This window comes from Castor canadensis, chromosome X (assembly GCF_047511655.1).
Source record: "Castor canadensis chromosome X, mCasCan1.hap1v2, whole genome shotgun sequence".
Taxonomy (NCBI): domain Eukaryota; kingdom Metazoa; phylum Chordata; class Mammalia; order Rodentia; family Castoridae; genus Castor; species Castor canadensis.
In genome coordinates, this window is record NC_133405.1 from 2,892,739 (window position 1) to 2,920,345 (window position 27,607).

The 27,607-nt window shown below is 44.2% G+C and overlaps 1 protein-coding gene across 2 annotated transcripts; it reads right to left on the minus strand.

Annotated features, from left to right (window-relative positions):
- Nucleotides 1-188: 188 nt before the first annotated feature.
- Nucleotides 189-27,592, minus strand: Nsdhl (NAD(P) dependent 3-beta-hydroxysteroid dehydrogenase NSDHL). 2 transcript variants are annotated; one of them, XM_020177976.2, is made up of 8 exons: nt 27,447-27,592; nt 18,845-18,961; nt 13,767-13,925; nt 8,684-8,830; nt 6,244-6,372; nt 3,723-3,865; nt 2,109-2,211; nt 189-1,032 (listed from the first exon to the last, which is right to left on the minus strand). In XM_020177976.2, exons 2-8 carry the CDS (start codon nt 18,914-18,916, stop codon nt 700-702), a joined length of 1,086 nt encoding a protein of 361 aa, XP_020033565.1. In that variant the 5' UTR covers nt 18,917-18,961; nt 27,447-27,592; the 3' UTR covers nt 189-699. The 2 variants fall into 2 exon arrangements, with proteins under 2 accessions (XP_020033565.1, XP_073919380.1); XM_074063279.1 differs by lacking the exon at nt 27,447-27,592 and adding an exon at nt 26,166-27,342.
- Between the last annotated feature and the right edge of the window lie 15 nt (nt 27,593-27,607).

Genomic DNA, 27,607 nt, shown 5'->3' on the forward strand with positions numbered 1-27,607 from the left:
TAAATTATATGTGCTATGTTCTTTGGAAGTTGGCCTGAAGGTTTCTGTGAGCATGAGCTGCAGGGATGCAGCTCTTTCAGTGTCATCTCATGGCGTTTCAACTCCAAGGAGATGCAGGAGACTCTTCTCTCTGGCTCACTGCTAACCAGCCAACATAGCAGTCACTGGTCACTAAAAACAGTAGGACATTGTTGATAAAGGAAATGTTTATAGAAAAACAACACAGGCAGGTACTGCAACAGTCCCTGAAAGAGAACTTGGAAGGACAGAAGGAGGTGAACAATTAGGCATCTTTTCTCCCCTCAGGGATTGGGGAGGGCATTACAGTCAATCATGCTTTTTTCTTTCTTCGCTAAACTGTGTTGACATGAAATACATTTGAAGTCTCAGTCATGTGTTCAAGGACAGTGGAATATGAAATGGGGTAACTTCAAGGTGGTTTCTGTAAAAAGGAACCCGAGAAAGATAGAAAGAGAGAGAGAGAGAGAGAGGAAGGGTGCGAGCGCACAAACAGTAGAATGAGGCTGCCAGCTTTAAGAAATTCAAATCCAGTCCTATGAAGGAAGAAATGTGCTGTTCTTGTCACCTTCACAGTCGTGGAAGGTACAGAGAATGTTTTCATCTAATTAGCAAGAATGTCACAAGCCAGGGTGTTATTGGCAAGGGCATGCAGTGAGGTGGCCTGGTTCCCAGGGTGCCTCACTTGACCTTCCGCAGGTGGTAAAAGCTCTGCACAGTCATCTCCACAGCATCATCCAAGGTGACCAGCGGCCGATAGCCTATGACATTTTTGGCTTTCTCACAGCTGTAGTAATGGAATGTGCCAGCCAGGGCGACACGCATTGGTGTGAAAGTAGGCTGGAGTTGGATGATGGGACTTATCACCATCACCAGCATGGATAGCAAGAGGGCCAGGTAGTAGGCCACCCAGTAGGGGATGTGGTACTTGGGAGCCTCATAGTTGAGGCCTGTCAGGATGCGGGACAGGAATGTCCAGAAAGGGATGGGTTCATCGTTGGTGATGTGGAATGCCTGGTGAAAGAACAAAAAGTTAGAATCCTCTCCTCAGCTGCAGGCATGTGCAGGCCACACCTGGGTCCCCAAGCTCACTCACAGTTGCTGGCTCAGCCCACAACTTTTATTGTGGGAAACCAGAAGCTGCTCCCTTCCTGGCCCAATTCTGTTTGCAGGGCAGCTAAACAATGAGGTGAATATTATTGGGCTTCCTCATGTGTGTAGCTGCTGCAAATGGACAGCATTCAGGGTTAGAGAGGGAAGGCAATTCAAGTCTTATGTATGGGCCAGGATTTTAAGTGAAGCTTAGGTTGCATTTGGGAAGGTACATTTGTTAATTTAATTATTAATCATGGTAAAACTCATCTTCAGATACAATGAATGGGTCATGTTACATTTCTTGAATATACCATGTTTGTTCTTTTTTTTTGTTTTTGATAGTACTGGGGGTTGAACTCAGGGCCTTATGCTTGCTAGGCAGGTGTGCTACCACTTGAGCTACTTTGCGAGCCCACTATGTTTGTTCTAAACCAAATGCCAAACCAACCCTATCCCTATCACCCCCAAAGTTATGAGCTGAAGACAGCAGAGGTTCTGAAGAATAAAAGAGAATGAGCACAGAGGAAGGATTCCAAAGCTAGGAGTGAGAAACAAAGAAGACGGGGAACCCTAGGAGTGGGAGGCAAGGGTGAGGAAGACTGAGCAGGCTCTCCCACTTCTGCTCTGCCTGCCAGGTGCCAAACACCAGAGACTTTGATCCATCACACCACTGGAGGGGTGACAGGCCTGAGCAGTGTGAGAATGTGTGGTCCAAGAAGGAAAATGAAGACCTGAGGAAGAAGTAGGAGAAAGAATGAGGACTAAACACTCTATCCAATGGGTGAGGGACACAGCCTGTAGTGGTCACAATGACAGACAGGTAGTCAGGTCATGTTCCACAGAGAACATGAGTCTCTGACCAACTGTAGCTCATTGGCTCCTGGATTTTGGCTCTCCCAAGTAATGTGATACTGCAATGATACAGAATTCCCTACTAGAGGGCCTCAACCATGGCCCAAGGGGTCCTAAAATGCTGGGAGAAGCAGGTGCCTTACCTTCCCACCTAGAGCTGCATCTTGGGAGAGGTTCTCTGCAGCCAGGATGTGTCCATGGACCACGTTTTCCACAAAGGTGAAGTCCACCAAGTTCTCCCCATTTCTGCAGGTGCACAAGGAACGGTTTAGTTATGCTGGGAATGCTCAGCTGTGAGTCTAGCTGAGCCCCTGCACATGAGCATTTTAGAGATTGCTACTTGCAGCACAGCCACTATCTACCTTGACAGTGCCTGCTCCTGACACACTTGCTTGCCTGTAACAGATAATGAAGGACAGCAGGCCAGAACTCCTAGGGCCCTTGGGGCAGTGGACTATTTAAGGGCCAATCAATGAATGTGGTGGCTTTGAGCCCTGTCTATAGCACCCCAGGGTGACCAGTACATTTGGGCTCTGATTTGGCAGCAGCTCTTCAACCCCTTCCCAGGATACACTGCGCCAATGCCTGGCCCTGCCTCACTGTTTCCTACTAGTCTCTTTGTAATCCCTCAAAGTGATAAGTCAGGGCAGCAGGGAGGCTTACTGAGAAAGAGGAAAGCAAAACACAGGGATAAAACAGGGAAAGGCAAAAAGAAACAAAGAAAGATAAGACATGTTTGGGAGATAGCCATACCTGTTGTCAGCTGCAGGGGCCTTTCCACCTATGTTTTCCTTGAGGAGGAATATAACATCCCCAAATTGCCTTCTAGATGCAAAGAGGCCTAGATGCAAAGAGGCAAACTGGCCTATAGGCCAGTTGATTCCTCTCTGAGGCTCAGTTTCCTTATTTTCCAAAGATTTTCTCAGCTTGCCTGAGAAGGTGTGTAGGGTTGAATAGGGTCCTTCCAAAACTTGTATCCCTTTGGAACTTATAAATGTGATCTTATGTGGGAATTATATCCTTGCAGATATAATTAGAAAAGGTAGTAGTGGAGTAGGATAAGCTTCAAGTCCAATGACTCATGTTCTTATAAGAAAATTTGGACACAGAAAGCAAAGAAGACAGTCATGTGAAAATGGAGGTAGAGATAAGAATGATGTATCAACAAGTAAGGAACACCAAGGATTGCTGGCAACCACCAGAAGTTCAGAGTGGCCTGGAACTGATTCTCCCTCGCAGCTTCCAGAAGGAACCAACCCTGCCAACAACTGGATTTTGTACTTCTAGCTTCTTTAACTGTGAGCAAATCAAGTTCTATTGTTTCAAGTACTAAGTCTGCGCTTAGTTATGGCAGCCCCAGGAAATACACAGGACAATCTTCACTGTGATGATATTAAGAGGTGAGGGCTTTGGGAGGTGATTAGGCCATGAGAGTTCTGTCCTCATAAATGGGATCAGTGCCCTCATAAAAGAGGTTCGAGGGAGCCCATTTACCCCTTGTGCCATGTGTGAGGATACACAGCAGGCACAATCTATGTGGAATAGGTCCTTATCAGACACTGAATTTGCTGATGCTTTGATCTCAGACTTCCCAGCTTCCAGATCTGAGTAATACATTTCTGTTGTTTGAAAGTTACCCAATCTAAGGTATTTTGTGACAGTCACAAAAAGCTGCTTGGCTGCTCACAAAATGTTCTCTACATGTGCATTCACATGGATCAGGGAGGTGTGAAGATGAGCAATGGGGGCCAGCTTACCCAATCACAAACTTCATCTTGCCCTTCTTGGCTGCCTCGATGAGGATGGGGACCAACTGAGGGTCCCTTGGGCCAAAAATGCCATGAGGTCGGATGGCTATTGTTAAGAAATTCTTCTCAGGATCATTGGCATTTAGCACTGCCTGAAATGAAAGCAGGAGAAATGGTGTGTCCATTGTAGACTTGCAGCCTGAGGCAAAGATGGCGCCTGACTGAGTAGGCAGCAATTCCCATAGGGGGCAGACAGATGATGTGCTCTGCAGGGGTACAGGATACCAGGCAGTGGTCTGTCTTGGGATGATAACCCACATTAGTCACTGGTAAAATTCTAGGTTACCTCTCTATCCCTTTCATCCTCCAAAATCTGACAATGTAGGAGACAGCTGGGTAAAAACCAGTAAGATTACATTGAAAGGCCTGGGTTTGGGTTCAAAATCTAAGATGAACAAATGCAAGCCCAAAGATATACCCTGACAGCAGCTTGTAGAGAAGATCTGAGAGTTCCAGTTAATGAGTCAGTCATGAGCCTCCACAGAGGCTGCCACCATCAAAAGGGCTCCTTACTTAGGTGACATGTTCTGGCTGCACATTTCCCCCAGGCCAAGGCTGTTCAGTCAACACTGAATGTACCACACCGGACAAAAGGACTCAAAGTCAAGTGGGTCCCGAAGGGTCTGAGTAGGTAAAGGTTATGAAGTCCATGGCCTAGGAGAAATGGGCAGCAGAAGACATGAGCAACAAGTGCTCCACAAGAAAGCAGCCACTTTTCCTCTCATCACTACAAGGAGAGAGATGTCTTCTATGGGGTGTATAGAGCACTACAACACAAGGGCTTCAAGTACAGTCATGTACTGTAGAACAGTTCAGTCAACAACAGACACATATGTAATGGTGGTCCCATAGGAATATATCATCTAGTGATAACTACAGCCATCTTAGTTTAAGTACACTCTCACAATGACAAAATCAGCCAATTATGCATTCCTCAGAATGTGTCCCCACTGTTGAGCAACAGATTTTGCCTCAAAAGTAAGAAAACTTCCTGAAGGATTTGTTATATTGTTGGTCAAACAGGGATCATAAAGGTGCCTTCTCTGACAGGTGGTATGCAGAGTACATGAGATGACCCATGCCAATTATTTCAGTAACTGTGTACACTTGACCAAGGACACTTACTGTTGTGTCATGTTACCATTTGCACAAATTTTAGTCCCAGCCATTTAGAGTTACTTATTGACTGAGTTTATAGTGATCAGAGCTGCCCAACGATGGAGAAGCTGCTTCTTTCAACAATTCTTAGAGCTGTCCCCCCTTGCTGCCAAGGCTGTGATTCCTATGGTGATAGAGGAAATGATTAAGCCTTCAAACGACCTCTACCAAAGTTCCTCTCTGTTACTAAAGGCAACAGAGTTGAAGGATTCCTAGACTATATCATATTAGTTTATTATCAGTAAGAAGGTTAAAACCCACAGCAGGAGTTGGCTGAAAGGAGACTCTGGGTGAGTTATTATTGGGAGTCACTTATAGTCGTTGCTGACTTCCAATTGAGTGCCTCAAAGTCCATGCCAGTGAGACTGATGGCCTAAGCCCAGGCTTCTATTTGGAGTTCCTGAACCTTGATGAGTTCAGCTGTGGGTGGGAGTTCCAGTACCTCAGACGAAAGCACACAGGGTCTCTGAGTGAGAGTGAAGTTGTTTCAGGGCCCAGAGGAGACTTTAGTCCAAACAGTGAGAGCTCCACAGAGCAGGAAGGCATAGCCTCGACATAGGACTTCAGCTTGCCAAAGGCCAGGCCTGCACTCCCTGTTTTGGGGAGGCTTTTGTGTCTCCTGAGACTGATTCTGCTAGGACTTTCTGAGCTGAAAGGAACAGTGAACAGCTAGGAGGCAGTTAGCTGTCAGGCACCACAGGGGGCTAATGCCAGTTCAGGGCTAAGCTCCAGTTCAGTAAGTACTGACTTGGAAACAAAACCTCAGTACATGTGATATGCTGCAAATGCCAGAGAGAGGTAAAGTCACAGCTATCCAGCTATGGCAAGCTGTCTGGGGTTCAGGAGCACCCACAGCCTGCAGCTTAGGGCAGCCTCAGGATGATAACAGCTTCCCCGGAGCCAGCAGCTGTCAGGGTTCCTAGAGTCCACGCAACCTGAATGCTCAGTGGCTATTATTCAACCCAGACTGCTACCGAATCTAGCCACATGAAAATCAGGCGACCCTTGATGAAGGTTCTAAGTGCCTCTGTGAATCAGTGCTCTCATCTGTAATATGGCAATAATAACAGTGCCCACTTTTGGAACTGTTGTGAAGTTTAAAGGAAGCAGTTCCCAGTAAACACTCAGAACACTATCTGGCCACACATTAAGCTGTTCTATTCTTATTGCAAAATTTAATTTCACCCACAAGTTTTACTTCCCAAGTTTGGCACTTAGGTCTTAGAATACTAACTTCCCATGTTCATATACATTTTTCTTAGGAATGTAAACCCTTTAGATGTCCACATTCAACTAGTTCTAAAGTACGTACTTTCTCCTGTAAGATCTTAGTCTCTGTGTAGTAGTCAATGGGTTTCCTGGCATAAGGGATGTCTTCAGTTCCATTTTTGATGTCGACACCCTCAAAGATGACACTGGCACTGCTGGTTAAAATGAGTTTCTGGCAGAGAAAGATTTAAAGGAAAACACAAGTCAGGAATTGTTGTTACCCCAATAGGCTGATGATGAGCAGGAGTGACATGGCAAACCTTCCCTAGCCCTACCCACGAGGCACTGCACAAGTCATTTGTTGGAGTGCCTTTGTTTTTCATGCCATCTTAAGGTAATCCAAAGATCACCACCTTTGCAGCCCTGTGGATTCCACACATGATGGTATTACAATCAAAAACAGTGATTTCATGTTTTCCCCCATCCTATCATGCCTGAAGGAGAGAACAGACTCACATTATTCATGGTATCTCACTATGGAGAGATTCACCACGGGGGAAGGATAGTTTAGAAACTTCTAGGGAGATGTCTGTTTATAAAAGTCTACTGATTATTCTTATACCAACCTTGCCTGTGAATACACAAATGCATATGCACATTCATGAAATTAAGCAATGTTTTGCCAGTAGAGCACTTGCTTAGTATGTGTGAGGCCCTGGGGTCAATCCCCAGTACACTACCAAAAAAAAGTTCAAACCCTAGGACTGCAAAAAGAGAAAAAGAAGAAAACCATTCTCTTATGAGGGTCCTTAGCTTTCAGTGTTTTGGCTAAGAGCAGTTCATCCAACACCAGACCAGTTAGCTCACGTCATATCTTTACTACTTTTATTCAAAATCATTCTAGAAGTCCTAGTTAGAGTGGTAGGATAAATAGATTTATAAATGATTTGGAAAGAAACCAAACTGCTATCATTCCCAGATGATACAAATGTCTACACAGAAAACATAGGCAAGCACACAGACAATATTGGAGTATAGTAAAATTGCTGAATTCGAAATCAATATACAAAAACTAATTATAGTCCTAAATATTAGCAATAATTGAAGATGTAGCATAAAGATTAGTAAATAACAAAAAGTGAGGAACATAGGCATAAAATTAAGGAAAAAATGTACAGAATCTTCATGAAGTACAGTACAAAACTCCACTGAAAGGCATTAGAGAGCTAGCTCATATTTATGGATAGAAGACTTAGTATTGAAAAGATACCAGTTCTCTCTAAAATTACTTAGAAGTTCAAAGCAATTACAATAAATAATCCCAACAGGCTTCATCAAGGAACATGACAAACTGATCCTAAAATATACATGGTAGAACAAAAGGCTCAGAGTAGCCATGTGAACTTTGAAGAAGTTGGCTAGGGGTGACTTGTCCTACCAGATACTGAGGCCTATGCTAGGGCAAAGCCTTTCTGGTATGGTCACATAAACAGGCCAATGCAGCAGAGGAGGAAGCCCAGGAACAGGCCCAGGTAGGACAGGAGCATCTGTGGCGTGCTACAGGTGGTGCTACCAGTCTCATTGTAACTGATGGGAGCCTACAAGAGCAACTTTGCTGCCTGTTCTTGCTGGGCCAGTTGATGATGCTGGGGACTGGCTGAGAAGCACCCAGGACGATTGTTGGGAGAGGAACCCCAATGTGGTGGGCTCTTGGAAGGTTAAACACAGAATGACCCTATGAACCAGCAGTCCAGCTGCTGGGTATAGACTGAAAAGAATTGAAAGCAGGGACTGGGACAGATTTTTGTACACCAATGTTCATAGCAGCATTATTCACAACAGTCCAAAGGTGAAAGCAACATTAATGTCCACAGATAGATGAATGGATAACAAAATGTGGTCCATCTATAAAATGAAATATTATTCAGCCTTAAAGAGGGAAGAAATCCTGACACATGTTACAACATGGATGAATCTTGAAGACATGTTAGGTGAAATGAGTCAGTCACAAAAGGATAAATATTGTATGAATCCACTCATGTGAGGTCTCTAAAGTAGTCAGATTCATGGACACAGCAGAATGGTGGTTTTCAAGAGCTGTGGGCAGGGAGCAATGAGGACCTGCTGTTTAATGGATGTAGCGTTTCTATGACAGAAGAAGAAAAGGTTGTGGAGAAAGATAGTGGTGATGGCTGCACAACAAAACAAATCTATTTAATGTCACTGAATGTATACTTAAAATGGTTAAAAGATATACTTAAGTGGTTAAGATGGTACATACATTTTGTAGCTTTTTAATCAAAGACCAAGAGGTTGTAGGATCCTCAGGTGGTCTGTTTGTATGCAGTTAGAATATTATAACCTCAAATGATCTTGGCAAATGGCCTTTCATGATCCCCAGTAACCCTTAGGGCTTAATTTCTAAGATGTTTGCAACACTTAAGAAACAATTCTGGCCAAGCCCAGAAAGACAGTGAGAAGAACTTTCCTCCTTAGAAAAGGCCACATGTTCCTGACAATACTCACTGGTGCTTTCTCCTTACCTGAACCCCAGCTGCTTTGCAGGTTTCAATGACATTCTTGGTGCCAATGAAATTCACTCTATAAAAGAGTTCCTTGTTGTTACTGGATGGTGGAGGTGATGCACAGTGGAAAACTGTACTTACACCTTTCAGAGCTGGATACAGATCCTGGAAAAGCAAACAGACAAAAGAGACCCTGGCTTTGGGCAGGTCAGCAGTCTTCTCATATTTTCGCTCTCCAATCTGTGATTAGTAGGTCTCTTACCTTCTTATAATTCTAAAACCAACACAGAAACACAATCTTGTAAAAGATTCAAACAATACAGAAGTGCATGAGATAAAAACTAAATTGTCCTTTTAACTATCCCTCCCCATAAACTAGTTCCCAATAAAAGGAGTTAGGGCATGAGAAGCCTGTGGGATTCAGATAAAGGACATATATATCTCTTTACATGTTCAGGACAGCTGGGGGATAAAATTCCCACCTGGGGAAAATGAGTTCATAGAAAAAATTATAAATTATATGAAAAGGTCTCACACCATTAAGACACTATATGCAAATGGCAATTCCTTTCTGTGAAACCAGATATAATGCAGCAACCTGAAAGGGAAGGAATTTAAAACGAGCTATGTTTAATTTTCTGTTAAAAGGAATCTTCCTGAGAGAAATGGCTGGTTATAGATCTGGGATAGGAAATACACAGCATGAACCAGGAAGACCTTGTCGTATCCGAAAGTCAGGAAGCCTGCCAAGACTACTGGAGATACATTAAAAGGACTTAAGAACCAACATGAAGAGGCCCCCACTGGCCAAGAAAAGATAGTTTGATCACCAGTAGAATAAGAATTATGTGAAACTGGCAAATAAAGGGAAAGAATCAACCATTTAATCTGTGCACAATATAAAGATCTGAGTGACTAAACAAGGAGGGACTGACAGCATGTCACCATTTTGCAAAACCTTAATGAAGAACTGGGATCTAAGATGATCCATGGTTATCACCAGAAGAAAGACAACCATGAATAATGTGGCTAGATTCACCAAATAATATTTTGTCACAGTTTCCTCTCTTGATACACAGACATGATTTTATTTGGAAGCCACTTGAGGGTAAGGTGCAGACCACAAGAACTTTGTCTTTACACTCTTCATCAGGCGTCTCCTAAGAACAAAGATGTTCTTCCAAATGACTGCAAAATCAATAAGCACAAATCATATTTCAGCAGACTGGATAGTCTTATTGAACAATTACTCCATATTCAACACTCTTTAAATTTATTAGTTGGCATTCCTCCGCAGAGTAGAACGTCCCTTTCCCCCCATCCTAATTTATTGTTCTGTATTTCTATGGGCACACAGGATTTTTTTATTCAACATATTATCATTTTTTGAGGTTCAAAATACCCCAACTTTGGCCAGCAAAGGGCCTTCAAGTTGGATCCTCTGTCCTTTTGACATGTCCTCATTAATTTGGTCCTAATAAAAGTACCAAGCATGATTAGTGCTATAGAAATTCTGATATTGAGGAAAAAACAACTCCAACTCAGTATCTCCTATTCCCACAACCCAGATCACTTCTGACACCAGGTGGAGGGGTTTCCCTACACATCAAGTGAGCAAGCAATGCTGTAATGCAGACACCAGCCAGGCATCCTCTACTCTAATTCAGTCTGGATACTATCTTCCTGTACAATGTCATGTTACACAGGTGAGGTCTCAGTCTCCAAGCCCCACTTCAGAAGGCAGTCATAAGTCTCAGATGGTTTTACTTGTGCTTCTGACTAGTGGCTATACATTGGGGTTCCTACAACTCCCTCTTTTTCTGTGGTGCTGTGGTGGAACCTAGGACCCTGCAATGCTAGGCAAGCATCTACCACTGAGTTACACTTCCAAATCCCCTCCTTGGGTTTATTTAATTTGCGTTAGTAGTTCACAGAACTCAGGGAAACACTTTATGTTTCCTGGTTTACTATAAAGGGTATTATAAAAGATACAGATGAAGAGAGGCACATACTGTGGTATGGAATGGGGATACAGAGTTGCCACATCTTTTCTGGATGCACTACCCTCTAGTTTCATTATATAAGCAAGACTGTAACACAGACAAGTGTGTAGAAAGGTGAATGAACAAAACAAAGCCAGGTGCCAGTGGCTCCCGCCTGTAATCCTAGCTACTCAGGAGGCAGAGATCAGGAGGACTGAGGTTCCAGGCCAGCCCAGGGAACCAGTTCGTGAGACCCTGTCTCAAAAATACCCAACACAAAATAGAGCTGGTGGAGTGGCTAAAGTGGTAGAGCGCCTGCCTACCAAGTGTGAGGCCCTGGGTTCAAACCTCAGTACCCCCCAAAAAAAAACCCCAAACATCTGATCTAATGCTGACAGACTAAGTGTGGAAACTCAGCAAGGCCTGTCTGCTCTGATTCTTCTTGGTCTCTTTGTGCAGCAGATTCCTTCTGAAATGGGGAAGGGGATTGTATGATCCACCTTTACAACGATAAATTCTAGTGTCTATGGCCTATCTTGGGAAAGGAACTATGACCTAGGAACCATGGATGAAAACAGCAACAATAATAATAGATATCCTAATCTCACAGGGGTACGGACCCATCATACATCAGAGGAAAAAAGTGAACAGGTTCAGATCAAGTTCTTAGGCCAACAGGAATAGATTACAAGCCATAGACAGGACTTTAAATTTTGTAGCAATTACATTAACAAAGTCAAAACAAATAGGTGAAATTAATTTTATATCTAAAATACATTGCTACATATAATCGAGATAAAATTACTGAGATATTTACCTTCCTTTTTCCTGTACTCAGTCTTGGAAATCTGGTGTGGATTTTACACTCACAGTGCCTCTCAGTCCAGACTTGCCCCATTTGAAGTGCTCCATAGCCACATGTGGCTAGTGGCTGCCTTACTTACTGGACACTACAATCCCACATCTACTAAGGTTAAACCTTTGTCTTATCCCTGAGGCAAACTCTAGCCCTGGTCAAATGCTACTCATTTCTTGTCCATGCTTACACCTGAGCAGCCACATGTTACTGGAGTACACCACGTCATGCTGGGAGGGTCTCTTTTTAAAGGTGGATTTAGGGAAAGCCAGAAATAATATACTAGTAACCACAGCACAGCAGTTGGGGAGCATTTTGGAGAGTTTGCTTGTTTCCTTTGAAGGGATGCAGCAGTGACCAAAAGAGTCAAAATCCCTCTGTAGAGCTGCTGTGCTATGGTGCAAGGGATAAATAAGGAAATAAACAAGTAGCTAGAGTACCTCAGCTCCTGCCACGTGTTAGAAAGCTCACACAGAGTAAAGGAGGGCAGGAGGCATGCTGATTAGCAGAGTGTTCAGACACTTACTGGAAGTTAGGGAGCAAGTGCTGCAGTTTAGGAAGAACATTTCCAGCAGAGAGGGCAGCAAGTGCAAAGATCCTGAGGCAGAAACCTGGCTGGTGAGTTTGAGGTGCAGTAAGGTGGCCCACATGCCCGGAGCAAGCAATGAGGAGAATGTGGGAGGGAGTGAGGCTAGAGAGGGTGTGGGGACATACTGTACAGGCCTTGGTGGTGATTACACAGGCCTTTGTCATTTGCTCTAAATGGAACATGGTATGATTGAAGGTTTCTGTGCAGGAGTGATGGGATCTAATTTCTGCATTAAAAGGGTCTCTCCCATATCTAGGGGAGTTGATGGGTGGTAGCAATGAAGGGGGAGAAGTTGCTGTATTGAGAGTGGAGTCAATAAGAGATGGAGGAGATGGAGGAGATGACAGAATAGGCCATTTGTGGAGATGCAGAAGACTAGCAGGAGTGTCTGCTGTTCTAGGGGAGGAGCTTATGGCAGGTTACTGACTACTCAAGTCTGGATGCAGCAAGATGGAAGACTGGTAGATATTCAAGCTGTAATGTCCAGCTGGAGGGGGACTAGGAGAGCTTTGGGTTGGGTACAGTAAGCTTGGGCCTTGTCATCTTCTAGTCAATATTTAATCCATGAGGTAGGAAGGGTTCACCATGACACTGACTGCACTTGCAGAAGAAAAGCGAGCCAAAGAAAGTCTAGAGCCTACAAAGTTTAGAAATCATAAAGATAAGGAGACCAAGAAGGGGCAATCACTGAGGTCAGAGGAAAAATGAGTGTGCATCCTAGAAGGCAAGTGAATAAAGTACAAGATGCTGCTGAAACTTCCAGAATAGGGAGATCTAGTGACTGAAAACAGACATGTGGTTTTCAGGGGCTGGGAGAGGGAAAGAGGGCATGGGAAGAACATGGATAGAGGATTTCCTTTTTGTATGATGAAAATGCTCTAGAAGTAGATGGTGTAGAATAATTGCTCAGCTTTGTGGATATGCTGAGAACTACTAAACTGCACACTTCAAAAAAGTGAAATTTAAGCTGGGCACAGTGGCTCATGACTGTAATCCTAGCTACTTGGGAGTAAAGACTAGGAGGATCACGGTTCAAGGCCAGCCTGGGGAAAAAAATTCGAGATTCCATTTTAACCAATAAAAGCTGAGCATGGTGGGGTGTGCCTGCCATCCCAGCTACAAGAGAAGCATAGATAGGAGGATTGTGGCCCACCCTGGTCAGGGCATAAATGCAAGATGTTATTAGATAAATAAGAAAAACACAAAGGGGCTGGGGTGGGGCTCAAGTGTTAGAACATAAGACCCTGAGTTCAGGCCCCAGGACTACCAAAAATGTGAAATGTACGCTTTTTGAATTATATCTCAACTAAAAGGAATGAACAACCTGCAGCCCAAACATCGACACACTCCAAAGCAGTTAGCACATTCCAGCCCAGGACATGCTTGGTGAAACATGCTGGTAAGGTTTCTGTGGCACCTGGCCCTGTGCTCATCAAAGCATGGATTACAGCTACTTTCTTTCCTACTCCTGTGACAGAGCTGTGCCAAGGTGACACAGACAACAGACTTCATTGAGAGTAATAACAATGTGGTATGTGTTAAATTCTTTCCTTCAACAGTTTTTAAAATAAAATGCTTTTTTTTTCAAACGACAATTTGGTCTCTGAGCACAGGAAATGCCATGGGTCCCTCTGGGAGCCTGTGGGTGATCAGCAAGGCTACACAGTTCATTACCTGTTGGTTGCAGAGGTCACCCAAAAAGAACTGTACGCGGGGATTATCAAATCCTTGGCGGATATCAAAGACATTGACAGTGTAGCCTCTTGCCAGCAACTGCTCCACCATGTGCTGCCCCAGGAACCCAGAACCTCCAATCACTGTGCACTTCTTAGCCTGTGCAAAGAGAGGGATGGCAGGAGGATCAATGTGGTAATTGGCAGGATGATCAATGTGGTAATTAGCAGGAGCTGCAAAGAGCCCAGCTTTCCATAGCATGAGCCACTACAATGGCGGGTATGTTTGTTTGATCTGCCTGATCCCAGGTAGAGGTTTTGTATCATTCTAGCATTTGGTCACCAGTGCCACTTCCTCTCCTGGATCAGCAAGGAGGGGAGATGGAGAGAAAGAGGAAGAGAGAAAGAGGAGGGAGGGGAAGAGAGGAAGGGAGGGAGAGAGGAAGGGGAGAGGATGAGAGAGAGAAGAGAGCGAGAAAGAGAGAGCGTGAGAGAGAGAGAGAGCATGCAAATGACAAGTAAGATAGACCTTTGGTGGATTTGATGATATAATCCATGCTTTGTATCTAATGAAAAGAAATTAAACTACGTACAATAAAGCCTGGATAATCTAAAAAAAAAAAAAACAAAACAAAACCAAAATCAAAGGTGATACCTTCTTGCTTCTGACATCTGATCCCTGGATGCTTCTCTAAGATTGAAAACAAATCTCCAGTCATTTTAGAGTTTACACTTAAAACATCAGAAAGGCTGGGCACTGGTGGCTCATACCACAGTGGTTTTAGGAAGCAGAAATCAGGAGGATCACAGTTAGAAGCCAGCCTGGACAAATAGTTTGGGAGAAACTATCTTGATAACACTCAATGCAAAACAGGGCTGGTGAAATGGTTCAAGTGGTAAAGTGCCTGCCTAGCAAGTGTGAGACCCTGAGTTCAAACCCCAGTACCAAAAAGAAAAAAAACAAAAGGAGGGCTGAGCATGAGCATGGTGGTACATGGTGAGTAACCCAAGCTACTTGGGAGATGGAGATAGGAGGAACATGGTTCGAGGTCAGTCTAGGAAAAAAAGTTACTCAAAAAGCAAGCTGCGTGTGGTGACACATGCCTGTAACACCATCTACCGAAGGTAAGAGGATCATGGTCTGAGGCTGGTCCTGGGCAAAAGTAAGACCCTACCTGAAGAAAAAACTAAAGCAAAAAGGGCTGGGGGTGTACCTCAAGTGACAGAGCCTGCTAGGCAAGCACAAGGCCCCGAGTTCAAACTCCAATATTGCCAACCCCTGCCCCCCGCAATAACACTGGAAAGGAGCAGACTCAATACTCATGGGACAAAGTCAGTCTTGCCTCCACAACCACAGTGAGGTTGGACTGTGTGGCTTTGAACTGGTTACGTACTCCCTTCCTGCCTCAGCCTAGCCATCTCCCTATTTATTCCTTAAACACTGACCAACTGAGCTATGTGAGAGACTTAAGGCATGTCAGGGCTAGGCACCTTCTAAGATCTGCTTCTGTCTCGCCTTCTCCCTCCCAAACTAACTTTTTAACTCACTCTTTTCTTTTTTTTTTTTTTTTTCATTTTTCTTTTATTATTCATATGTGCATACAAGGCTTGGTTCATTTCTCCCCCCTTCCCCCACCCCCTCCCTTACCACCCACTCCGCCCCCTCCCTCTCCCCCCCTCAATACCCAGCAGAAACTATTTTGCCCTTATTTCTAATTTTGTTGTAGAGAGAGTATAAGCAATAATAGGAAGGAACAAAGGTTTTTGCTGGTTGAGATAAGGATAGCTATACAGGGCATTGACTCACATTGATTTCCTGTGCGTGGGTGTTACCTTCTAGGTTAATTCTTTTTGATCTAACCTTTTCTCTAGTACCTGTTCCCCTATTCCTATTGGCCTCAGTTGCTTTAAGGTATCTGCTTTAGTTTCTCTGCGTTAAGGGCAACAAATGCTAGCTAGTTTTTTAGGTGTCTTACGTATCCTCACCCCTCCCTTGTGTGCTCTCGCTTTTATCATGTGCTCATAGTCCAATCCCCTTGTTGTGTTTGCCCTTGATCTAATGTCCACATATGAGGGAGAACATACGATTTTTGGTCTTTTGGGCCAGGCTAACCTCACTCAGAATGATGTTCTCCAATTCCATCCATTTACCTGAGAATGATAACATTTCGTTCTTCTTCATGGCTGCATAAAATTCCATTGTGTATAGATACCACATTTTCTTAATCCATTCGTCAGTGCTGGGGCATCTTGGCTGTTTCCATAACTTGGCTATTGTGAATAGTGCCGCAATAAACATGGATGTGCAGGTGCCTCTGGAGTAACAGTCTTTTGGGTATATCCCCAAGAGTGGTATTGCTGGATCAAATGGTAGATCGATGTCCAGCTTTTTAAGTAGCCTCCAAATTTTTTTCCAGAGTAACTCACTCTTTTCTATGCTTTGTTCTGATCCTACATAAGTGCAAGCAGATTATGCTAAGTAATTTGTACCATCACTGAAATTTAGAGTATTTCTTCAGGTTGTAGCCAAATCAAAGACCAAACTCATTTCTGGCAATCCATTCTTTCTCCCCGGGAGGCATTTAAAATCCCTCTGAGCCTTCCCATTTCCCAACCTGGGTATTCTTGGCTTGCTAAAATTTGCCTGAGCCCAAAGAGGATGGGAACTAGACATGCTTTGATGGCATCCTGGAGATCTCAGAGCTCCTCAATGACACTCCTAGCATCTCTAGTTCCAGCTGTTTCATAAGGCTGATAGTCTAATTTTCAAAAAAAAAAACCCTGCTATTATGTTGAGTGCAATTTCATGTAATGATTTTAAATGTGACTAAAATCAGTACTGTACTCTTCAACAAGTGACACAAGTTCTTTTACTATATTGACATGTTGCACTGACTTTGTTTGGGATGAGTGGGCCAACAACTGCTCTGCAGAGTTTTGTAATGATGGTAATAGAACTGGTCTTCATCCCAGGGAAGTCAAACATGTGATGGCACCATGTCTAATTGCAGCTCTAGGGCTATGTGGTTAGAGACTGTGTGAGATAATCACTTAGTGATCATGAGCACAGGGGGCAAGAAAGGACAATCACTGACAAGAATAAAACTCCACATAGGAAAGAAATAGGCAGTCACACCCAGGATCAGGACTGGGTGGCTGAGAGGAGTTATAAAAGAAAAGGAAGCCATCTAGACCATTCAATATAGTTGCAATATAATCTTGAGATAAAGAGAATGGTTAACACTCTTGAGGATATACCCAAAAGACTGTGACACAGGTTACTCCAGAGGCACCTGCACATCCATGTTTATTGCGGCACTATTCACAATAGCCAAGTTATGGAAACAGCCAAGATGCCCCACTACTGACAAATGAATTAAGAAAATGTGGTATCTATACATAATGGAATTTTATGCAGCCATGAAGAAGAACGAAATGTTATCATTTGCTGGTAAATGGATGGAATTGGAGAACATCATTCTGAGTGAGGTTAGCCTGGCCCAAAAGACCAAAAATCGTATGTTCTCCCTCATATGTGGACATTAGATCAAGGGCAAACACAACAAGGGGACTGGACTTTGAACACATGATAAAAGTGAGAGCACACAAGGGAGAGGTGAGGATAGGTAAGACACCTAAAAAACTAGCTAGCATTTGTTGCCCTTAACTCAGAGAAACTAAAGCAGATACCTTAAAAGCAACTGAGGCCAATGGAAAAAGGGGACCAGGAACTAGAGAAAAGGTTAGGTCAAAAAGAATTAACCTAGAAGGTAACACCCACGCACAGGAAATCAATGTGAGTCAATGCCCTGTATAGCTATCCTTATCTCAACCAGCAAAAACCCTTGTTCCTTCCTATTATTGCTTATACTCTCTCTACAACAAAATTAGAAATAAGGGCAAAATAGTTTCTGCTGGGTATTGAGGGGGTGGGAGGGAGAGGGAGGGGGCGGAGTGGGTGGTAAGGGAAGGGGTGGGGGCAGGGGGGTGAAATGACCCAAGCCTTGTATGCACATATGAATAATAAAAGAAAAAAAAAGAATGGTTAAGGCCACTGGGTTTGCCCCTCCCCAGCCCTTTAGGTTTTACTTTGTCTTTTTTTTTTTTGTTTTAGAGAGGTCTTAATACAGAAGACAAGTGTTCTTTCCTAGTAGTTTGTAACTCTTACTCCCTATAAAAAGTCAATCAATGAGAAAAAAGAGGTTATTCTGATGAAGACAGTGGCAGTTTGGTATGTGACTTTTTCTGGCTGCCAAACAGCAATAAAACTGAATTTACACAAAAGGAACTGATGCTGGTAAGTGGCTTCAACCAGAGGCCCAGAGAGGCCTTATTCTGAGCTCTACATCAAAACCAGGATGAACCGGTGGCCCCCAGGATGCTCCTGGGGATCTTTAATTTATCAACATTTGATATGAACACACTGTACTTCAGTGTGACCACATTTTTGAAGTGTAACTTTCATTAAAAGTGAGTCAAACCAAACTCATGCAGACCTATGTGAAGAGCCTCTAGGAGGCCTGACTGACTGGGCTCAACAGTTCTTTCATGTCTCTTCTGATACCTGCGATGCTAGATTTCAGGAGGCCATTGCTACCCTCTGGCAAGACTTCTGCTATTCTACCAGGAAGCCAAGGGTGGCCTACTGGAGGCCATATGAAGGCAAACCAAGGCACCTAGCCAACAGTCCACAGCTATTACTGAAAGATGCATGAGTGAGTCCACCTGGGAACATACACCTCAGGGGTCCACATATGACTACAGCTGTCTGAGTGAGACCAGGGAAGACCAGCCAGTAGGTTCCTGGCTAGGCCCAGCCCAAAATGCAGTTGCAAGCAAAGAACTGTTCTCTTAAGCCACTACATTCTGATGTTATTTGCTACACAGCAAAAAGTAACTGATGTATCTTAAATAAGGACATTTACCTTATATAAAAACGTATCCAGCATTGACTGATTTAATAAATGTGCTAAACGCATTATTAACGCACAGGTCAGTATCAACAGCTTGCTGGTATGTATGTGCTTACCCTCCTGCCAACCTGATTTTGGCTAACTTTTTTTTTATATCAGTACTTACATTGGGAATATCCTCTGTCAGACGTGTCTGTGCGACCTGGTCTCTCATTGGCTCACCAATTGCTTGTTCCATTATGGTTCAAATTATGCTCTTACTTGCAATCAACTTTTCTTCTTCCTAAAGACATATTTAGAGACAGACACTAATGTTATATTTTTTGCTGTTAGTGTTTTGGGTGGATGCTGCACCTCCCCCGCCATTGAGTTTTCACAAATAGCTGAGCCATAGCTGGAGCTGTTGGCTGAAGCACTCAGCTCATATTCCTGTGTGAGATGCTGCTATCTTTGGCCATGACTGGGCCCATTACTCACCATATACTTGGATTAGAGGCAGAATGGAAAGCAAACAACCCCATTCACCAGTTGTGACAAGAACACTGTTTGTGTTGTAGCCTTTTCCACGGCACTCACATGCCTCAATTATTCTCTGTTGGAGTACTCATTAGATGATGGCAGTGTACAGGCTAGGGAGTCCTGGGTTTAGGTCTTGGCCCTCTCATGAACTGCATAAATCTGTCTCAGTCATTTTGTAGCAGGGAAGAGGATCAGAAGAAAACAGACTAGGCCTGTGTCCTGATAAAGTAGCAGGGGGGAAGGGATGGCATAGCAGAGAGATAAAACCTAAAGAATTCAAAGGTGAAGACGGTCACATAGCACTAGGGGTAGAAGGGCACTAAACAACTAGGCTGAAGTAGCCTATAAAACTGCATGGAACCATATATGGGTTAAACCTTGTTTTTAATTTTATTGCCTCTGTAACCTGCTTGCAAGGGTATATAAAATGAGACCCTTTGGACATGAGTCCACTGGGTCTGTGCTGGCACAATAAACATTGTTTCCTGTTAAACTGCCTCAGTGTCTTGTATCTCAGCTAAAAGCCTCCTGCAACATTTCTCTTCATTGCAGTTCAGTTTGCCCATTAATAGAATGGACTCAAGTGCTCATCCTTATGATGTCAGGGCATGGGATGCTGGAATAGGTGAGCAGAGTACAATAAGTGACAGAAATCCTTGCTTGTTAAGTTAAAAATCATGCTATGTGTGACTGGAACCATGAGAAATCCCCAGGAAGTAGTCATAGCATGGTGGGGACCAAGCAGTTCACAATCAAGAGTCATAGCAACACGTTGAACAGTGGTACCAAACAGTGGAGCACAGCCTTAATGACTGCCCTCAGGTTGTGTTCCCCTCTTCTTTTACCAACAATACCAATTTGCAAACACAAAGAAACCATTTATTTACATGCTATTTGGTCTTGCATCTATGTTTTTTAGGTAGTGGCCAATTTACTTAGCCATGGATCCCCTAACATCTAGAGATGGCAAAACTCACCAGAAATAAAAGCCTGACCATGGAAAGTTAGATTTAGAGAACACTATAGGGTGAGAAGGAGGCAGGCAGTCAACACTGGGTCACAAACTTTGTGATGGCTCCAATCTGATCCCACACCTGGAGTTTTACACTTCCCACTACTTTCAACCAATGGGTGCTGTCATAGGTCCCAATAAAAACAGATTTTTTGAATGTATTGATTTTGTGGGACTATCAAAGGCCAAAATGATCTTGAAATGGACAGCAGGACCCTTCATGTCTAATGGGGCCATCAGAAAACTGGGGGAACAGTTTTCTGAACTCATCAAGGAAGTTATCTATTAAGTGTATTTCAAAACTTGACTTCTCCTGGGCTTTTGTACAATGCAGTTAATGAGTAAGGAATGTCAAATTTCAGTTCTGTGCCTGCCCCATCCCTCTCTTTATCCCAGAGTCCCTTGCACACAGGCAGGGGCTCTGTCATCTGTTCACCCCAAACACATGTGGCAGTGGCTTGACTCATTTGGTTCCATGTGTGGCAGGACCAAAGTAGCTGGAGAATAAGGATTCTTGCACCAAAGCCTTGCAAACAGATTCTGGACTGTCTTGCTTGCTGCTGTATTGCAGGTGTGCAGCAGCACCCAGCACAAGCAGGCACTTGCAAGCCTGCTGGACTCATGGATACATCAAGTGTGCACACAGTCACATGGTGCCCCAGCTGCTCTTTACCATGTACACACAAACTTTCATTGAAGTTCCCATCTAGGAGCTTCACTGTTCTTAGGCTGGTGGTGCTATAATGCTCACTGCCTGGCTTTTCACTCAATTTCCCCAGATCCTCAGGAAAATATAAGCAAATGAAAAGGCAGATGGCTTCCAGGGAGGCAAGAAGAGTCCCCCACACCTGCTTTTGACTCTGTACAAATCATTATTGACCTATCTTAGTGGGAGTCTGAGCAGAGTGTGGCCGTGACAGTCTCCTGCCTGTAGGATCCCACGGTGGGGCTAACCAGGCTAAGTCAGTCCACCCCTAGAGGATTCTGCTCCTGGAAGCCTCTGCTCACCTTCACTGCCTGTGAAAAGCAAAGATCACGCCACTCTTAATGCAGTTCACTACAAATGAATGAATCCAGAATCTGCTGCCTAGGTTCAAATCCCAGCTCTACCTTTGGGGCATTATTTAAAAGAACTGTTCGTGCTTCCTCATCTGTAAAATGAACAGCCTCATAAGAGCATTGTGAGGATTAAATAAAATTAAATGGACAATGTATGCAAAGCCCTCAGCACAGTGCCAAGTACCTGTTAACACCCCATTAAAGAAGCTATTATTATTATGATTGCACATATTACTTCCTCTGCAGCAGTCTCCCTTAACCCACCTCCTTGATGTCCACCTTTGAATTCCTCCGCCACTTTACATGTCTCCTGCTTACCTGCAGCCATGCTGTGTAAGTTCCATAGTACCTGCTCCGGGGGTAGTCCCAAGCCTCAATCACCAGATACCACCTAACAATATACATCTAAGGAATTCTTCAATAAAGTATGTGAACTGGGGTGTGAAGTAATAAAAAAGGTATATCCAGTGTACAGCATGCTTATAATATGCACAAAAACAGAGTAAGACAGATTGAGACTCACATGCAAACTAGGGTAGAAATTCTCTCCTCCCACCCCACTCAAGGAATAGCGTAATGACTCACCCCAAAGTGCTTCACTCGGTTCTTCTTAATTGAAGTGTAAGAGCAGATTTAATCACCCTTAAGTTTTGCATGAGAGGTAGGAAAAGAAATGGGCCACTAGAGGACTTGTTTAGGGTATGTAAAGATGGCAAAACCCAACCTGTGGCCTTAAGTGATGGGGAGTAAGTGACTTTTTCACTTAAGACCTCTGTGATACTCACAGACTTCTGATAGGTTTGTAGGCTAACACCTGGCACCAGACCATGTGTTTGAAAGATTCAAATATCCAGGGAGTTGATCCCTTAGCACAGGGATGGCTGCTGGGGGAGGGGACCAGCCATTAGTGCTCTTTGCCAGTGAAGGGGCACAGGGGCATAGGGAAGCACTGGGCCAGGCTCTGCCTTGACATATGAAGACAGTACTGGACTATTATAGTGGAGTATGTGGTGGTGGCCCCCAAAAGATCTGTCCACACCCTAATCCCTGGAACCTGTGAATGTGCCCTTATATGGAAAAAAAATGTCTGCAGATGTAAGGGTGATGGGAGATTATTCTAGCAGGCCCTAAATCCAATGACAAGAGTCCCTACAAGAGACACACAGAGAGACACAGGGAGAAGAGGAGGAGGTTACAAGAAGCTGGAAGCAGAGACTGGGGTAATGTGGCCATAAGTCAAAGAATTCCTGGGGCCAGCAGAAGCTGGGAGAAGCAAGGAAAGATTCTCCCCTAGAGACTTTAGAGGAAATATGGTCCTGCTGACACCTGAACTTCAGACTTCTGGCCTCCAGAACTGGGAAGGAATAAATTTCTATTGCTTTAAACCATCTAGCTAGTTGTTATAGCAGACCCAGGAAATGGATGCAAATATCCTTTGCAGTCTTGAAATCCAAACAGCATAGCTGCCAATTTCACAGCCTGCCCTGCCCTACTAGCAAAAGCAAGAAGCCTTAGAACCTATTCTCATCTCTGCTTGCTAAAGAGTATGTAGGAGCTAAAAGAAGAAACATGCTGGGTCTCAGTGCAGTCACGACGCTTAACCGATGACTACACAGTCACAGCACACCAGCCTCTTGTCAAAACAAAACCTATACTGTCTCAAATTATATACCAATTATTGTAAAGTTTGTAAGTACTGTGAGTCAGGTAAGAATTTTGGTGACAGCTTAGCTGTCTCTAGGTTTTGGGGTATACAGGATTTAAGAATGAGTTAAATTCTACTTGCAACACCTCTTCCCTGGCTACCCACCTCAAACCATCATGTGTTATATACTCAGGTTCAAATGACTATTAGGAATATCTCTGATTAAATAGATATTTCTCCAAAGATATACTTTACAGATGGCTAACAAGCACAGGAAATGGAGTCCAGCATCACTAATCATTAGGGAAATGCAAATCAAAACCACAATGAGACTACCTTATACCCATTAGGAAGGCCACTATCAGAAGCCAGAAAGCCAAAAATATCAAGTGCTGGAGAGCATGTGGAGAAATCAGAACCCTTGTGTACTGTCAATGTAAAAATGCTGCAGCTGCTGAGGAAGTGTGGCAGTTCTTTAAAAAAATAACACATAGATTTACCATGTGATCTACCAATTTCACTTGTGAGTACATACTCCCCAAATGGAACACAGGGACTTGGAACAGTTATTTAAACATCCATGTGCATAGCAGCATTATTCACTATACACAAAAGGTAGAAGCAACACAAGTATCCATTGACAGATGAATAGAGTAATAAAACGTGTCTATCCATACTGTAGAATATCTTTCAGCCATAAAAAGGAATGAAGTTCTGATGTATGGATGAACTTGAGGACATCAAGCTAACTGAAATGAGCTAGGAGCAAAAGAACGAACACTGTCTGAATGAACACATCCTGAGAGCAGGATGGTGGTTGCCAGGGGCTGGCAGGAGGTGGAAGAGGAATGACTGCTAATGGGTACAGTTTCTGTTTTGTAAGATGGAAAGAGTTCTGAGTTAGAAGTGCTGATGGCTGTACCACAATGGGAATGGACTTACTGCCACTGAAGCATATGCCTAAAAATAGTTAAAATGGTATACTTTCTGTTCTGTCTTTTAACACACATATACACAGAATAAAATAACTCTGAAATAGGACCCCAAAGAGGGGCTGGTGGATTGTGAAAGTTCATACAGCCAAAGCCCCAAGTCTGCTGCCTTTAGAATGGTTAATCTTTGAATCCTTTAGAAACCAAGATGTGAGGGCTGACGGAGTGGCTCAAGTGGTAGAGTGCCTGCTTAGCAAGCATGAGGTCCTGAGTTCAAACTCCAGTACCACTACACACACAAAAAAAACCCCACGATGTGCACCTACAATCTACATTGGGACAAGGTTCTAGAACAAAAAGAAGCTAGGAAAAGAGACCCATCTCCTACTGATGAAATCCAAGTGCCTTACTCACCTTTTGGGCTACTGACAGGCTTTGATGAACAAAAGTGAGCTAACCCAGTATCTTCCTTCCTGCTGGGGAAAGTTCTAGACTACTGACTCTTGTAGATAAAAGGAGGGACATCTGTTTCAAACCAGACAGAGAGAGATGAGTGTCTCCTCTTACTAAGAAATGGGAGTGTAGTACAGAGAGGGAAGCTAGAACGTGGCCACTGTGAGTTCACTGCCTTGGTCCATGGCCATACAACACTGATTTGTGCAAGAAACACAAATGGGCTTCCAGAACAAATGTGCTTCCCCAAAAGGTTCAATTGGTGGAGTTAGTCATCTAAAGAAAGCAAAGTGCCACTTTCTCAGACTGGGTCTGGAATGCTGATATGGGAGATTGAGTCTGGGATTTCCCTGTTTCCCTTCCCTATTCCCCTTATGCTTAGCACCCTGAGCAAGACTAGGCCTAATGATCTGATGGAAAGAGAAGTCACCTGATGCCAGCACATACTTTCACCACGGACACATTTCCTTGAGAAAATATTGCAAAGCAGGAATCCTGTAAAAACAAAAGTAAGGTCTGCCCTTTCAGATTTCAAATATATGACATAGGGGAGAAAACACACAGATTAGGATCAGTGAGGCCAATGGCTAGGAGGGCATTTGTTTTTAGAGTCTCAAATGAGCCATTATTACTCTGGGGCAACTCAGCTCGACCTTGTCCTTTCATAGACCTGAGGTGTCCTTATGTTTCTGTCAGTTGTCAGTCTCGCTGTTGATTTACTTTTAGGACACAGAACACTTTGAATTTGTTGTGGGCCACTCAGGAACCCTTCAGCATGGCTGTGAGCTTAGCTTCTGCTGTTCCTTCTGCCCTCCCTCTCCAGGACAAGCTTCCTCTCATCCTTCAAGGCCTAGATCATCTGTCCCTCTGTGAAGGCCCTCCCCCCAGAAAAGGTGAGCTGCTTCCTTGGCACCTGTTCATAACACACTCTTCCTGGTTTTGAATGATTCTCTGTCTGTTGCTACTGGTTAAAGAGGCCATATCTAGGAAACAGCTATCCTTCCTGTCTATCTCAGAGCTGCTGTGAGGCTCAAACAAGCCCCAAGGGCTAAAATGGAGAATAACTTATAAAAGAACACCTGGGTGTTACCTCACTGATTGATTGATTCATTTCCTCACTCACATGTTACTAAAGGCCAGTCAGTCAGAGGTCTAATAAAATACAACTGAGGCCTTCAAGGAGTTGACCATCTTGTGGGGGAAACAGGGAATTAAGAAATCACAGAAGTGTGTTTGGATCCCAAGGAGGATAAGCCCACAGACCCTCTGAGGCTGTTAGGTCAGGTGAGATGATCCTGAAAGAGAGTCCAACACAGCCAGGGGTGGGAAGAATGAGCCAGCTTGTTCTGATAACTGTGACAAGTTATGTCACCGCAAGTGCAAAGCAGGACTGGGAGGAAAGTTGACAATATGCAGGCAAGTTGTAAGTAGGGGTGAGTGTTATAACCAGATTACTCTGGCTGTAGTGTAAAGAAGGAATCTTAGCCAAGCCTAAGGTCCCAGCCATGCCAGGTAGGGACATGACAAGAGCAAAGCAGAGAAAAGCACTAAAATTGCCTGAAGATCTGCTTAATGTCAGGCCCTTTTACATTTGAGTACATTACCCCATTAGGATTCAAAAAGTATCCAGTCAGATAGACCATACTGGTCTCACTCAACAGTTGAGAAACTGAGGCTCAGAGAGGTCCAAGGTCTTGCCTGAGGTCATACAGTTGGCACAGAGCCCAGGCAACTATGTCCCTTCTACTATGTCAGGCTGCCACCCTGAAGACTGACTGGGAAGCAGGTGTGTTAGTCAGTTTCCAATACCATAGCACAATGTCTAGGACAATCAACCTAAAAAGAGGAAAGGTTCCTTTTGGCTCACAGTTGTAGAAGTTTCAGTTCATGATGGGTTCATCCTGTTGCTTTGGGCCTGTGGTAGCACAGTACATCATGATGGAAGTGTGTGGCAGAGGAAACTGGAAGCTGCTCAGCTCATGGTGGCCAGAAAGCAAAAGAGACACAAAAAGACTGAGTCCCACAATCCCCTTTGAGGTCATGCTCCCAATGACCTAAATTCCTTCCACTAGACCCCACCATCTTCCAAAAGCATTATGGGTGGGGGAGCAAGGCCTGAACACATTAACCTTTGAGGAACATTTAATATATATATTTTTTGGCTTGAGGACATTTAAGATCTAAACTATAGCACAGGGTATGGAAAGACATGAAGCCACAAAGATATATATTTTTTGGCTTGAGGACATTTAAGATCTAAACTATAGCACAGGGTATGGAAAGACATGAAGCCACAAAGGTAAACGGGGTGAAACTAGGCAGGAGGCTCATATGGACTTTATTCCTTAGTCACGGGAAACCTCTGAAGTTTTGCAAGCAGAGGGCTGAACTGACCAGGGCAGGGTTAACCCCATAGGTGAATGGTGGGAAACTGATCAGGTGTTCAACCAGGGTTTACAGAGCACCCAAACTTCTGCTCCAGTGCCTGGAGGGGAAGCAGGTTGTGAAGGTTGAAGCTCTAAGCTGGCTAAGGAGGGCACACCTTGACCTCCAGTTTTACTTCCAGCTCAGCTCACACCCTTGCCCACATGCCCTTTTAAGTCTTCTAACATAGCTCTCGCTTCCAAATTCCTGGAACTTAGCTCATGAGGGGTCTCAGCCTGGAATGCTTTTCCCTATGGGCCTCGAGTGTTTGAATGTCAAACCGTGTATTTTGATCTCTCCTGCCTTTCATGCTTGCTCTTATCTCTTTCACTCCTTTCACAGGCTATTCCCAAGATCCCTCGCTCACAATCCTGGGCTGCTTTTAGCCAGGTGGGAGCTAAAGTGATTCTTTCTTGAAGGGACACCTTCAAAGAAAAAAACCTCGATTGGATTCGGTTTCTAAGCCCCGGCCGTCTGAACCTCAGCGACAATGGTCGGCACGCCCCTTCTCCTTTTCAGGTCCCAGCTGCCCCGAGTACAGTTCCCGCTTCAACACGTAAGGTCCCGTCTATTCTGGCTCCTCTGAAGCCGTTTCCCAGAGTCTTAGGCTGTCCCGGAAGGTGCTCGATCCGCGCCGTCCCACCCAGACCCTTGTACCACCCCCCTCACCCTGTCCTGTTGCCTACACAAGGCAGCCTCCGAGGGTAAGGCCACGGACTCTTACCTGTCTGTCTGGAGGCACCCTACCGGCCGGCCTCAGCTAGCCCGCAGCCTCCACTCACTGAGCTACAGACCAGGACCGCCACCCTTTCCCCCAGCCGAAGTGAGCCGAGAATCAGCCGAGCTTCCTCCACCAAAGGGGATTGGCCCGGTGCAGCGCAGGCT

Excerpts from the sequence above, each read along its gene's own strand:
- Nsdhl (XM_020177976.2), bottom strand. The coding sequence starts at position 18,916 with ATGGAACAAGCAATTGGTGAGCCAATGAGAGACCAGGTCGCACAGACA. Across the intron at positions 6,373-8,683 it reads GCAAAGCAGCTGGGGTTCAG|AAACTCATTTTAACCAGCAG; the intron begins GTAAGGAGAAAG and ends TTTCTCTGCCAG. Across the intron at positions 3,866-6,243 it reads CTAAGATCTTACAGGAGAAA|GCAGTGCTAAATGCCAATGA; the intron begins GTACGTACTTTA and ends CTTTCATTTCAG.